This window comes from Mus pahari, chromosome 11, assembly GCF_900095145.1.
Source record: "Mus pahari chromosome 11, PAHARI_EIJ_v1.1, whole genome shotgun sequence".
Taxonomy (NCBI): Eukaryota; Metazoa; Chordata; class Mammalia; order Rodentia; family Muridae; genus Mus; species Mus pahari.
This window is the reverse complement of record NC_034600.1, coordinates 24,173,140-24,188,641: the sequence shown is the minus strand read 5'-3', so window position 1 is coordinate 24,188,641 and position 15,502 is coordinate 24,173,140. Positions and strand designations below refer to the sequence as shown.

Below are 15,502 nucleotides of genomic sequence, written 5' to 3'. Positions count from 1 at the left end.
GGAGGAGCATGCGCCTGAGCCCATAGTCCATAGAGAGGAGGAGCATGCACCTGAGCCCATAGACCTCAGAGAGGAGGAGCATGCGCCAGAACCCACAGTTCATAGAAAGGAAGAACATGAACTCGAGCCGCTTCTCTCCCTTGCATCACAACAACTAGAGAGGGGAGTGGAAACTTCTACACCAATCACGGATACCACTGAACCCGAAGATTCTAGTCTAGAAGAAGAGATCATAGAACTTGATTACCCAGAAAGTCCTTTAGTTTCTAAGAAGACGTCCCCATCGCCTCTGTCCCCTGAAGTGGAGCACAGAAAAGAGTCCATTCTACCAACACAGATGACATTCACACCTGAACATAGTACTTTGTCCGAGGAAGAAAGAGAGGAAAACGAGTCTGTTTCTACGGATTCTGCTTTTGTATCTGAGTATTCAGTCCTTCAGGATTTGAACCGCACACCAGAGAAGCTAGAAGTAGAGGCAGTTTCTGTATCTGATGTGAAATCTAGCCCTGAACCTGCAGTCTTTTCAGAGGACGACGAGGAACATAAGCCTTATTCCCCAGCTCTGACCTCTGTATCTGAGCAGTCCCTCTCTCCATCCACCACCGAGAAGACATCTGCCACCCAGGCCCCACCCTTTTCACCAGTTTCACCAGTCCTGTCTGGAGATGAGGCCTCAGAGAGCGTGTGTCACTCACCAGATTCTGAATCTGCGGCTGAGTATTCTATTCCAGCACATGCGCAAGAGTTACTGGTGAAAACAGGTGACCACAAGCTCTCATTAAAGCCCCAACATGTTTCTGAGCCCATGATTCAGGCAGAAGATGAGAACGAAGACATTGGACTACTTTCCCCAGCCGCACTGAGACATGCAGCTCTATCAGAAGATGAGGGTCTAGAAAGTGAAAGTTTTGCATCAGATTCAAAGCTGCCATTTAAACCCTCAGTTCCACAAAATGCAACACAGGAATCCCCTCCAAAAACAATAGATGACATGCCCCAATTCAAACCAAAAGGCCTTTCTGATCCTGCAACCCTGTTAGAAGAAGAGAAGGAAGCCATTGGGGTTGAGCTATCTTCATCCAATGCGGTCTCTGCAGCTGAGCGCGCTCTCTCTCCACAAACCACTGAGATGCTTTCTGAAAGGCAGGCTCCACCTCCCTGGGCCACCTCATCCGAACAAGTGGTCCCATCAGAAGAAGGGAGCGGAGATGGGCAGCAGCGCACATTCTCTTCCACACCAGAGCTTGTCCACACATCCCCTCTGCTTCTGAAGGATGCCTCCTCACCTACAGGTCTATCAGAGCAAGGGCAGGAAGAAGACAATATTGGGCCCCTTTCCCCTGATTCTGCATTTGCGTCAGAATTCTCATTCTCTCCCTATCCAACTCAGGAGCTCGAGAAAAGAGAGCTGGGGCGGGATTCTCCCCTGTGCTTAACATCACCCTCTGAGCAGACTGTTCTGTCTGATGAGGACACGGAAGAGGCTGAACTCTTTTCTCCAGATTCAGCATCACAGGTGTCAATCCCACCATACAGAATCGCAGAAACGGAGCAAAACAAAGTCGAGCCAGACGACTTACTACCCACGAGGCCTGCTCCGGACTATCCCTACTTCTCAGAGGCAGATGAAGAAGAGGTGGGATCCTCAGTGGTCACGCCTGTGCCTGAGCATTCTGGCCCATCACAGGCGTGGGAAAAGGAGTCTTACCCTTCGAGGCCTGTGTTCGAAGATCTGAGCCTGCCACCTTCCACAGATAAGACCGGCAAAGCAGAAACTACGTTGGATGTTCCAACAATTTCAACCTCTGTATCTGAATATCTCATCCTGGCACAGCAGGAGAAAACTCAGGCATCTTTGGAGCCTGAGGCTGAAGATTCGGTACCACCACCAACCAGTGGATGGGAGAAGAGAGATGCAAAGAGTGGTCTGCCAGCAGTTACAATAGCAGCTTCCTCTTCTGCACTCTCATCAGTGGTAAAGGAAGAAACCACATCCGTTTTGCCCACCTCTCAGTCCTCAGTTTCACCCGAGTCAGCCCGTGTGCTTAAGACAGAACAGGAACCCACAGCATCGCTCACTCTAACAAGTGCAGATGAACAGATGGCTTTGCCCAAAGTCAGAAGGGAAGAAACTGTGCTGGATTCTCAAGAAGCGACAGCACACGAATTGCAGGATCAGACACCAGAGCCTCAGCCCCCAAATGTTCCAGGGTCTGGGATGAAATATTCAGTTTTGTCTGACTTGGGAGATGAGCCAAAGGCGGATGTCAAACTCAATTTAGCTCCAACTGTGACTTCTGAACCAGAACAGAGAATGTTGTCAAAGAATGAGCCTAAAGTGGCAAAGCCATATTCACCTCCAGAGGAAACATCTATTTCTGGACCTAAGGTTTTATCTGCAGTGAAAACGGAAGTGAAGCAGGAGTCCAAAATAACCAGGGAACTTCCTGCAGCTTCATCGGAGATAGAGAGGGAAGTGGAACACTGTCCACCTGCACCACCTGCACTTCCAGTGTTGACAGAAGAGACGGGGAAAGACACCGAAGCCAGCTCTTCTGCCACCACAGTGCCAGTAACTAAGCTTGATTCAAGTTCAACTGAATTAGGCAGGGATGAGATCCTGACAGATCCATCTCTTGCCAGCCCTGCGGAACACCCAGGCTTAAAGAGAGTAGGGAAGAGCGAGTTAGGAAGTCGTTTGCCGTCGCCCAGCATGTCTGCCTCAGAGGTGTTAAGGCCCGAACCCATACTTCCTGTCAACTCAGGGGGTGAGGCAGAGAGAGAAGACAGGGAGCCTCCTACATTGCAAGTGTCACCCACATCCAAACACACAGTGCCAAATGACAAACACGAGGAGATAACAAGGTCTCCTGATTCTGAAAATTTAGTGTCAGATAATTTAGCCCCAACATTACTGGCCCTCAGGCATGAGATGAACAGACAAGCAGAGGAGACATCTTCTCCAGTGCCGGGGAGTTTCCTGTCAGGAAAGCAAGAGCTTACAAAGCTCCCCCGAGAGCCTGAGAAGCACAAACAGTTATCAGAAGTACCCACTACTGGGTCAGAACTCATTGATAGTAGAGATAGAGATAGATCCTTAGGTATAGAACCAGTAAAACCCACCGGAATGGAACCAGAGCCTTCTATCTTAGAAAAGGGCCCCTCTGAGCTTAGGAGAAGAGGAAAAGATCAAGAAGAAAACAGGGAGCTCCCCGTGCCTCCATTAGAGACTGCTTCTTTTGACCTCCCCATTGAGCAAAAGGAGCTTAGACGGACCCTTCATGAGGGCCAAGCTGTTGAGGTGCCCGATGAGAGCAGCTCTTCTGCAGATAAGCCAGAGCTGGGTGATAAACAATTGACAGAGAAGCAACCCAAGCCATTTGTGACAACTGAGCGTGCCAGTGTTACAGGATCAAAAGTGAAAGAGGGTCTCATTTCTCTAAAGGACAACACCTGGGTGCTGGAAAAGCCAGGTGGTTTAGTCAATCAGCATGGGCAGCCGGAGTCCTCTGAGAGCACTGCTCTGGTATCAGAGAAACTTGGGGCTGCTCCATTGGATACAGATCACACGTCTGAAATCAGAAACCAAGAAGCAAGCAAAGCCCCAGTGCCTGGTGAGAAGCCATCTCAGGAACCCCCAGTGCCTGGTGAGAAGCCATCTCAGGAACCCCCAGTGCCTGGTGAGAAGCCATCTCAGGAACCCCCAGTGCCTGGTGAGAAGCCATCTCAGGAACCCCCAGTGCNTGGTGAGAAGCCATCTCAGGAACCCGGAAGGGTTCAGTCAAAGGCTGTAGATGATTCTGAGGAAGGGAGAAAGCCAGCCTCTGGCAACGTGGAAGAACTCACCCAAAGTAAGTCTGTCCCTGCTGTGAAAGCAAATGCCATACCTCAACCTCCAGCAACTCCAGAGGTGACACAAAAGCCACCTGAGAAGTCACTGGTCGCTGAGCAAGGTCTTCCTGCAGAGAAGGGAAAGAAAGGAATTTCGTCTTTTAAATCATGGATGTCTAGTTTATTGTTTGGACCAAGCATCCCAGATAGTAAGGTCTCTGACGACAAAGATCTAGAAACTCGACCCAGTCCCTCTGCAGAGAAAGCAGTACCTGCCATAGAGCCAAAAGGTACAGCTCCTGCTGAGGGTAATGCAGCCGAGAAGCCAGCGGTTCATTCATTACCTGAGGTCACAGTTAAACTGGCTGAGGAACCCAAAGGTGTTTCTGTTAAATCCAGCGTAAGTCAAGACCTTAGAGAAAAACTCACATTTTTATCGAATGAAGACGTTTTGAAGCAGCCTAAGTCTAGCTCTGAAAACTATGGGCAGAAGGATCTCCCAGGCTTCTCAGAAGGAATGGGTGAAAGCTTGGCTACTTCAGTTGGTGACAAACATCCTGGCATTCATCCTTGTTCCCCTACGGGTGAGAAAGTGGGTATGGAAGAAGCCCAAAACATGGCTCCTCTTCGTATTACTGAGAGCCAAAGACACCAGAAGACAGAGATCTCTCCTCCGTCTATGTGGGGTATTTCTGCACGTAAGGAAGAGCCAAGCAGTGATCACAAGGAAACAAGGCTCCCGTCATCTGATGTCGTAGATAGAATGCCACAATGGCCAGAATCAGCTCAGTCCGCCTTCACAAGGATGGACTCAGAGGATCCAGCATCAGTGATTCTGCCAGTGGAATCAAAAGGCAGTTTAAGCCATCTTGGTGAAGATAGACTTAGACAAGAAATGCCAAAACCCACTTCTCCAGAACATTGTGAAGAGGAAGTGGAGCGTCCAACAGAGGAGAAGGATGACTGGGAAACTAGATCATTTTCCTTGGCAGGGAAGAGGGGCCTGGCAGAGAAGCAAGAAATCACGGCTCCCTTGGAACTTAGGGGAAATGAAGCAGTAGGAGAGTTGCAAACTATGCCGGAATCTCGACCTTTCAAATCAGAAGAATCAAAAGCTGCTGAGAGGCTGGAACAGCGCATCTCTCCAAGTGAAGAGCTCATGGAAAAACCCAGCAAAACTCTTGCTTTGGATAGGAGAGAAAAGGAAATGCAGGAATGGGTATTTTCAGAAGGAGAGAAGCAAGGATACCCCCCTGCAGCCATGCCTGTGCCTGGAGCATCAGCTGTCTCTTTGGATAAGGCCCAACCACAATTGCTGGCTAAACCAACACCAGTTGTTGAAAAACCAGAACATATATTCACAGAGATATATCCAGAAATTAGGGAGAGAAAGGCAGCAGAAACCCAACCACATCCCCAGGAAGAAGGTAAAACTTTAGTAGAGAAAACCAAGGATTCCTGTGTGGAGTCTCCTCATGGAGAGGAAATGGATAGCCATTCTGTTACTCAGGGAGGAAGTCTGGAGTTGGAAAAGTCATGTGAGAGTAGAGTGGCTCTCAAAGAGGAAAGGAGGCAGTTCGTGATGCCCGAGTTGTCCCTTGGTGCTTCAGTGACTGCGGAAGATGGAACTGTGCAGCCAGGACCCCTATCTAGGGATTCCGACAGGACATCAGAGCACATGACTGATGAAACAAAGGATTTAGGAACGCGGACTCAGCTGTCAGCTGTAGAACCACAGACTCTTGTTTTAGGAACGTCTGTAGAACATACAGTGAAGAAACAAGAAACATGGTCAAACAGGCCCACAGTCCACACTTTCCAGACATCTAAAGACCACCCAGAAGAGATGCTGAAACAGTCTGTTCTTATTTCAAAGCCTCACTTGGAAGCTGTGGAAGATGTGCACAGAAACGAACCGCCCTCTTCAGCAGCAAGCAACTATACTCAGTTTATGCTTAGCGAGTCAGAGGTCAGTGCTGATGGAGCTCCTCCTAGGGGAGGCACAGCCCAGGAGCCTGAAGGGACCTCTGTGAAAGATGAAGAATTTTCAGTAACCAGCAAGCCAGCTGGCCTTTCAGAACACCAGAAGAGTGCCTTTAGCATCATTTCTGAAGGCTGCGAGATACTGAATATCCATGCCCCTGCCTTCATCCCTTCTGTGGACCAGGAAGCAAGTGAACAAATGCAAGATAAGTTGCAGTATGTGGAAGAGAAAGCTTCATTTAAAAGCATATCTGTTCGTGACGAGAAGAAGGCAGTTGCTTCCCATAAAACACAGAAGAGCAAGTTAGAAGTTCCTGATAGGAAAGTTACATCACCGAGGGAAGATGAGCCACAGGAAACTCCTAAGACAAAGGAGGAGGTAGCCACAGAGTCAGGAATGGGCGACTTCACACCTACCCAACCTACAGTTTCTGGTGAAGAGGATTATTTTGAAAAATATACTTTGATTGATTATAACCTCTCCCCGGGCTCAGAAAAACAGAAACCACCTGTTGAGGAATCCTCAGAGGAAGCCACCAAAACGCTGACTTCTTTCCCAGAAAGTTCAGCTGAACAGGCCCTAGACCACGAATATAACTTAGTAAAGTTAGATGAAAGCTTTTACGGGCCAGAAAAGGATGGTAGCCAATTATCTCATGCAGAGATGCAGACGTCTTTGGTTATCCAAAAACCAGACGACAGAAATGCTCCAAAGGGTATCAGTAGAGATGTGGACTCCAAGTCTCCTGGGATGCCTTTATTTGATGTGGAGGAAGGAGTTCTGTCTAAAAGACAGATATTTCCCACCACCACCAAGGCTGTCAACCCTGAGCTGCTAGAGGAGCCACCTGCACTTTCCTTCTTCTATAAGGATCTGTATGAAGGGGCATGTGGGGAGAAAAATGAAGGAGAAACAGCTTCAGAAGGTGACAGTGTGGACTCTGAGACATCATTCCCAAGGCGACACTCTGACACTGATGATGGACCAGGAATGTATTTTGAGAAGTACATACTCAAAGACGACATTCTTCACGGCAAATCTGTAACGCAAGAGGATCAAGGCCAAGGCCTGGAAGAAAAGCCAGGTGGTGAAGAGGATTCACAGCAACTGAGAGTGGCTGAAAGAGAGATCAGGAGAAAGCCTGAAACTAGTTTTTGGGAGAAAGATCTGGAAGAACAGCACAAGGTTGTTGGCCGGGAAGGAGAACCCACAGGCCACATGGAGACCCTTGACGAGGTGGCAATGCAGCAGAAAGCTCCAATTACAGAGCAAGTCAGAGCAGTCACCCAGAAGATGAGCTATGCAGTTCCATTCCAGGACACCCGCTGTGCTCTGGAGAGTGAGCCAAGCTGCCAGGGTAATGAGGCAGGAAATGCAAGTCCAGATGTCAATCTGAATGTCCCAGTACAAGTGTCTTTCCCAGAGGAAGAATTTGCAGCAGGTGCCACTTATGCTCCTGAAGTATCGCAAGAGAGGCTGGTCCCATCTGTGTCACGTGAAGAGAGGCTCCACAATACCCCTGTGCAGGATGAGTATGACTTTGTTGGCTCTCTGAATCAGGAAGCAGCCAGTCAAGCCATCTTACCAGAAGAGCCATGTTCAGAATCCTCACCCAAAGAAGTGTTATCTCAAGGAACAGAATCCTTTGAGCACATCAGGGAACAAGAAATCACGAGTGGGGGGGATCCAAGAATGTCTGCTTTACAGGAAGCGTGGGACAGAAGGACAGAAGACCTGTCAGCAAGAGACTCGGTGACCGCTAAGACACAAAAGGAACAGAAAAAGGCTCAGGTTGAATCTTACTGCTACACCTGCAAAAGCCTGGTCTCCGAAACAGACAAGGCGCTGGACATTCACAAAGACCACGAGGTTTCAGCACTTGACACAGCTATAAGTGCAGTTAAGGTAAACCAACTTAACATACACAAATTGTACATAGATATTGGGTTTGCTTTCGCATTTTCTTAAAAATGACCGCTATTTGATATTTATTTTAAGCAAAATGGTCTGAAAACATATGGCTATTTCCCTAAGAACTTAGTTACGATGAGTTTATCTGTTATTTTTATGGGTAGGATATGTGTCAGAGCACTTTTTTAGGTTCTTGGGAGATTGCTATTTCAAAACAAAGACCCTTAATGTTATAGAAAAAGTAAAATGCTTTTAGCCTCAATAGTTACACATTAGCACACAAAGCAGGTTACTTTCTGTCATCAATAATTTTGTTCTTTAAAATTTGAATCTACTGCCCTAGCCAATTCTATTCTAAATGCTAAAAAAATTCTTGAGAGAGTAAGATTTTAATTTTGAGTCTCATTATATCCCATCTCCCCAGAGATGCTGTTGAGAAACATGGAACCACTAAGCAACCATCCACTGAGCACCCATCTGCTAAGCACCCACCCACTGAGCACCCATCCACCGAGCACCCAACCACTGAGCACCCATCCACTGAGCACCCATCCACTGAGTACCCATTCACTGAGCACCTAGCCACTGAGTACCCATCCACTGAGCACCCATCCACCCCCCAATCATCTTCTATTTTCACACACTCTTCAACATAGAGCAGTCAGGATGGTCTTAAAATTAGTAAATAATAACAAAATTTGAGGACTTTCTCTGTGCCAGTATGTATTGAGTTCTTCGTGTATAAAGTACATTTTAATTCTCTTAGTTCCTCATCACTGTAGTACATTTTAATTCTCTTAGTTCCTCATCACTGTCATCAGTTCACCAGTAATGGAATGGTCTCAGGGAGTTTAAGTGATTTGACCCGATGTCGGAGTTTATGCTCTTAGCTGTATGTCTGTATGTTTGACTCAGTGATTTGCCATCACTGATTCTCAAACCATCCTTCAGTGATGTTGCTGTTAAATAATTGCCACTGATTCTGATTAAATATGATTGCATTTTAGAATCTGGGTATTTTTCCTATCAATTTAATTCTCTCTTATTCCTTTAGGGTGAAATTTTGTTTACATTTATCCTGTTAAAGTTTGGAGGAAGGGGAATCTCAACAGATTCCACAAAAATGTGTTTCTAAAAGCCACAGATGCATTAACTCTACTGAAATGTGCCCCATTCTATAGTTACATTTTCTTTGAAGACTGACAGCTATTGGTCTCTGTCTGCAGAAACAAGCCTCAGCTTTCCATAGATGAGGATGATGATGATGATGATGATGATGAGGAGGAGGAGGAGGAGATCTAAGTTTTTTCTAGATGTTGAAAATTTAAAAAGTCCAAGAGTACTACTCTGATCTCTTCAGATAATATAATTTTTTCAAAAATTTAAAAACAGATCAAAAGTAGGATGATGTCATCTTAAAAAAAAAAAAAACACTGTAAAGGCTTTGTTGTTTATTTGTTTGATAGTCTCTAAAGACAGTGGGAAGGAGAGAAGTGAAAACCAGTTGACTAAAGCCAGGAAGGCTTGCTTTTCTTTTTCCATTGAGTTATCCAAGATTAAGAGTTGGAGGCAACTTTCAAAAAAAGAAAAACTGGGGGCTGGAGAGATGGCTCAGCAGTTATGAGCACTGGCTGCTCTTGCAGAGGAACTGGGTTCAGTTTCCAGCGCCCACGTGGCAGCTAACAGCCATCCATAACTCGGACTCCAAGAAAACAATGCCCTCTTCTAAGACCTTTGGTGCACATGGGTACATGTAAGCAAAACACTCATATACATAAATAAGTAAATCTTTAAAAAATTAAGAAAGTAAAATTATATCACAAACAGCTGTAACTGGAGAAATCGATAGCACCTTCTCGGTGGACTTTCGTGCCTCTTCCAGGACTGTTGGCCGCCATTCCCAACATGGTGACGACTGCCCCTTATTCATTTAATTTCATCCTTGACTCGCTACCTTGACTCTCTACTTGCCTGCTTTTGCAGTGTTTGCCGATCTCCTGCTCTATGTCAGGACGGATGCCGGTCCTTGGGGGTGAGAGGGGAAGAAAGGAAAATGAGAACGTGTACTTAGAGGTTCCTCAGATCGGTACTTGCTTTCGGGAGTATAAGAGCCGAGAGACTAAGCCTTTGGGGGTTTAGTGGTTGGGTAGAAGTGGGCAGGACAGGAAAGATGTCTCTACAAGCTGAGATGTGGCTGAACCTTAATGAGGTAGAGATCTTCTAATAGTCAACGGCATTGAGGACATTCTAGAAGTGGAAGATATAGGAAAAAAACACATGTATGAGCAGAAACTACAGAAAGATGCAGCCGTGTTACAGAAGCCTAAGGGCTGGGGGCGGGGCTGGGGGCGGGGCTTGGGACTGAGACCTGCAGGAAACTAGAAGCTTCTTGATGAGGTTTCATGACATAATGTCATCACCATTGTGTGGACAGTTGCAGCTCCGTTGTTCAGTTTTCCTTTTTCTTTTTTGTAGTAATAAAATAACTGAATAAATCCCAGTGATGGGTTCCTGCTACCGCCCCAATGTCTACATCCCCTAATGAAAGACACACACACAGCCTTTATATTTTGATAGGCCTCAAACAGCTCAGTGTTTAGCTACTTCCTAACCTTCATGTGGCTAATCCACCTCCATCTTATCAGAGGGAGTTATCACTCCTATGTTCTGTATACTTTCTTGACTGCCCCAACCCAGTTCAGTAGACCTGTTAGGATGCACTCTCCTGGGTCCTACACCTTCTCAGATGTGGCATCTCTCATCTCCTCCTTGCATGGTGGATCTACTCCTCCTCCTCCTTCAGCCTCCCTGGGTCCCTAGCCTCTGTCTGCCCTGCCCAGCCATTGGTTGCCAGCACCTTTATTTGCCAATCAGAATCTCCTGGGGATAGGATCCCTCAGTGCCTTACAGGTGCCCTGTTCGGGGACTCAGACTCTTGTGCAAACAGTTTGGGGGACCGAAATTAACATAAGAATACAAGTAGCATTAGGCCAAACCCATCAGGCTAGAATTCCTGTATGCTTAGAACTATGGATGAAGTAGGGACTATTCTCATCCACCCTCCGACTTTTCTAGATGGCTATTGGGAAATCCTGCTACTTAAGGTCTACTATGTCCTGAGAGCTCCTCTGAGCTCAGTGCAAAGTGGAGGACTCCCTTTTTTCAGTAGGGCTTCCCTTTCTCTTACCTTGTATGGAGACCTGACCCCTGTGTCCTCTACCTGAGGAAGGTCACATTGCTCTTGGAAAACCTACACGTTCAAATTCCTCTGACCCAATAAGAAGCCACCCAGAAAGTGTCTGGGATTCCTAGAATGTCCTTTAATACAAATAAGGTATATTCACAGTACATTAAACTCCAGCCAGTGATTTCTACATTACCCTTGTTGACCCCAAATAAAGTGTATGTGCACAAGCTGTTTCATTGAAGACCATCTAAGAGGGCTGTTTCACTGAGTATTGTCTAAAAGTTTTAACCCTAAAGGTCTCAGAGAAGGCCCCCACTCCCCTCCACAACACTCGTTCTAGACTCTGATTCATCCTGCCGGTCTGGTATGCAGTGGTGTCTGGATACTCTGAAGGAGGAGATGATGGAGGCAGACCCCTGTTCTCAGTAACCAGCCAGCCTAACCTACTTAACGAGTTCCAGGAAAGTGAGAGACCCTGTCAAGAGCAAAAAAGGTGGATCGTGCCTGAAGACAATACTTGAGGATTTCCTCTGGTCTTTCTGTGACTGTAGGCACACCTATGCATGGGCATTTGTGTTTAATAAACTCTGGATTTGAATTATTACTGTTCGTAGGGACATGAGTGCTATAGACTCTGCAGTAGAACCCTAGAGTATTGATTATCAGTTTGAGGAATTTTAGAACCACCTGTAAATACAAAGGGACCCACTGCCTCCTACCACCATGACTTCATAGTGCACTACACATGTCTCTACTACCCCATTTCTGGGATTACAAGCTTGTACATTCATTCACGTGGCTTTACACTGGTCTGGGAATAAAACTCCTGCCCTCATGCTTGCAAAGAAGGCGATTAACCAACTGAGCTACTTCTCAGGCCCCATAAAACTCGACTGTTTATCATACATAATCTTTCAAATTCAATTAGGTGAAATAGCAAAAAAGAAAAAACAACAACAACAACAACAACAAAAACTCAGAATTTGATTTGTTAGTGAAAATAGAATAGTGAATCTCTGCAAATTATATTAAAGAAATTTGGGCTGGAGATTTGGCTCAGCAGTTAAGAGCACTGACTGTTCTTCCAAAGGTCCTGAGTTCAAATTGCAGCAACCACATGGTGGCTCACAACCATCCGTAATGGGATGTGATGCCCTCTTCTGGTGACAGCTACAGTGTATTTATATATAATAAATAAATAAATCTTGGGGGGGGGGACTGGAACTCACTAGTTGAAATGTTTTTCTCTAATTCTATACAGTAAAGATACTTTAATTCTTCTCTTCAGGTTCAATTAGGAGAATTTCTTGAGAATCTACAAGAAAAATCCTTGAGGATTGAAGCGTTTGTTAGTGAGATTGAATCCTTTTTTAATACCATTGAGGTAAGTTAATATACTTGCTTCTACTCTATCCTGGTTTATACACTGTATCAACAGGATACTCGTTGGAACTGAATTGGTGTGTGTATTGTAGTGTGCATGTGGTGTATAGTATGTGTGTAGTATGTGTGTGGTATGTAGTATGTAGTATGCATGTATGGGGGTATATAGGGTAAATACATGTGTTTTTGTGTGAGTGTGTGTGTGTGTGTATGTGTGTATGTGTGTGTTTGTGTGTGTGTGATATAGAGTGCCTGTTGTGGGATGTAATATGTAGTGTGTATATATATGTGTGGGGTTTACATTGTTGTTTATCCGAATAAAAAGTGAGGGTTCTTATAGTCTTTCCTCACTGTGAGCTATGAGACCAGTTTCTGTCTAAGGATAAAGAATTTTCTCCTAAAGACAATCACTTCTTGGGACTCTGGCATATTAAGACTGATGCTCTCTGAAGGTTAACTCTCACATCCAGCTACTAAGAGGTGTTAGTTACTGTTTCTATTTCATGAGTGAGAGACTTCCACTCTATTTTCCTGCCCCACACTGGCTTGGCCTCCAGAAATGTTCTATAGCAACTGACTTAGGACCAATGGATGCTTCAGGACATTCCTGCCTCTCCGTCATGAAGAGAGTAGGTAGGAATGTTGAGTCCTTATCTGGAAGTGGCCCAGAAACCTGCAGCTGTTAATCAGGAGTGCTAGAGGGCTCCAGGTCACTGGAGAAAACTACCATCCAATCCTCTTGTTCCTGTTGTCTATCAGTGAACACCTGCTTTATTGCCCACTTCTTCAGTCGTTCTAGTGAGAACAGCCAGTCATGAGGTGTGTCCAAATGGACAGTAAAGTTCCTTCTAACGTGGCAAATCTGCTCACCCCAGGAGAATATTGATGCAGAGAGGTGAGAATCATGCAAGTCCTTTCTAGAGCTCGAGTGCCAGCATTTTCCCCGGATACATCTTTCTTTTCTTTTTTAAAATTTTGATATTTCTGTGCCATCTTGATGATACTCTCACGGTGAATTCCATTGCAAAGCTAATGACAGCAAGAGAGAGATATAGCTGGAAAGTTTAGACCATGTATTTAATCTTTGATTCTTTTACTGTGACGTCTGAAGACAGTTCTTCCAAAGCGGGGGAAAAGATGAAGGGCAAGTGAAGGCATCACTTTTTGACTTATTAAAAAGTGCTTTTGTTTCCACCCTTTTAGGAAAAGTGTAGCAAAAACGAGAAGCGACTGGAAATGCAGAACGAGGAAATGATGAAGAAGGTTTTGGCGCAGTATGATGAGAAAGCACAGAGCTTCGAGGAAGTGAAGAAGAAGAAGATGGAGTTCCTGCATGACCAGATGGTCCACTTCCTGCAGAGCATGGACACGGCCAAGGACACCCTGGAGACCATTGTGAGAGAGGCGGAGGAGCTTGATGAGACGGTTTTCCTGGCTGTAAGTACCTGCTGCAATATTGGCACAAGTCTGCTTTAAAAACTATTTCTAAATTTGTTTATAAACTATGTCCAGAGGCACAACCCTGTAACCGCAGCACTTGGGACGCCAACACAGCGTGATCACAGGTGCAAGGCCAGTCTGTTCTGAATCCCAAGACTGTCTCAAAGAACAAACAAAGCAAGCAGCATCTTCGAGGCAAACCCAGAAAGATCTGTCTCTCAGTATGGAATTCACACAATTCTGCAATTTCACAATTCTTTGGGTATCCATGATGTCTACACTATAAAAAAGGACCCACAAATACTAATAGATCCCTGAGAGAGTCATGGAAGGAGGCTGTCTGATTATCATGCTTCAGAAAGTTGATCACCTAAAATCGAAGAGCCCCCTTACAACCTCACCTATGCCAGGCCTTTCCTCCAAGGGCCAACCCTGCCTCCTGTTGGTTACCTAGCATCCCCATGCTGGTCCCTGGGCCAGCCCTGCCTCCTGTAGGTTACCTAGCATCCCCCATGCTGGTCCCTGGGCCAGCCCTGCCTCCTGTTGGTTACCTAGCATCCCCATGCTGGTCCCTGGGCCAACCCTGCCTCCTGTTGGTTACCTAGCATCCCCCATGCTGGTCCCTGGGCCAGCCCTGCCTCCTGTTGGTTACCTAGCATCCCCATGCTGGTCCCTGGGCCTGTCCTGTGAACTCTCATTTGAGGTAACTTTACATGTGAACCATTCCAAGTGGCTGACCGTACCAAGTAGCTGTTGTAACATTTTGGTTCTCTTTTTGATGTATCAGGGAGATAAAACTGTGACAGACACCTTCCTCAAATACGACAGAGATATTGCTGGAAGCGGTGTCCCTGTGACAAGATTCCTTAATTTGAACAAGGGACTTGTATAAAACGAGACTCTCTTAGATGCACCTTAGTTTGCTCCTCATAAACCCCTAGAATTCTCCAAAAGTCCCTCTGTAGAGTCATGATTATCCATGAGTAATATAGATAGTTTCCCAGAGGTCAGACACAAGGGAAATCTACATCTTTCAAAGTTCCCTATCCTCCTGGACCTCCCAGTGAAGTTGAGAGATAGCTTGAGGCAAAAATAGACATTAAAGAGCTCAAGATTGGCCCCTGTAGACACCTCTGGCCAGGGCAGATTTATGTCAAGTGAATATGGATGTCCTCAAAGGAGAATTTAAAATTATTAGGTGGCTTTATGTTTAATTAAAACAAAGCTTTAATATTTTTAAATTGGGACCCTCCTATAAAGTATAACATTAATAAGGAACGTTTTCTTTTACAATGACTTTTGATGAGAATATTTCTTTCTCCCCAGAAGAACAAATTAGGGGAGGGTAAAACATTTGTTTCTGCATTTGGTGGTGATATTTATTCATTCTAGAGAAACTGGAGAATATAGAATGCAGAGGGAAGACATCCCTTAAAGATGACTGCTGATTTCATTAGATAGAGACCCCACACTGAACAAATCCAAGTCATTTTTTTTCTTGCTGAACAGAATTCTAAAACACTTGTTACTAAAGTGAAACAGTATACAACAGCCCACTGCTAGCCTTGCCCATCAAGGAGAGCAAGGCAAGCGGCAAGTGAAGGGCCCTCCCTTCTCCACCCTGGGCTCTCACCCTCTCTGAGTACCACTTTCCCTGCTAGAACGGAAGTCCCAAAGACAAATGGCCTCAGAGATGCCCAGGAGTGAAGATTGTTGAACATGTTTGATCTCAATGCTCCTGGTTGCTTTTACTTTCTGTTGTT

At 45.6% G+C, this 15,502-nt stretch overlaps 1 protein-coding gene across 1 annotated transcript in view; it reads left to right on the top strand.

The window, feature by feature from the left end:
- Cmya5 (cardiomyopathy associated 5) overlaps positions 1–15,502 on the top strand; it is a 101,961-nt gene that overhangs the window by 43,737 nt on the left and 42,722 nt on the right. Inside the window, exons 3-6 of the mRNA XM_029544179.1 lie at positions 5–7,723; positions 12,205–12,300; positions 13,503–13,736; positions 13,812–13,864. Coding sequence (XP_029400039.1) covers positions 5–7,723; positions 12,205–12,300; positions 13,503–13,736; positions 13,812–13,864 — 8,102 coding nt within the window. The remainder of the gene's footprint in view (positions 1–4; positions 7,724–12,204; positions 12,301–13,502; positions 13,737–13,811; positions 13,865–15,502) is intronic.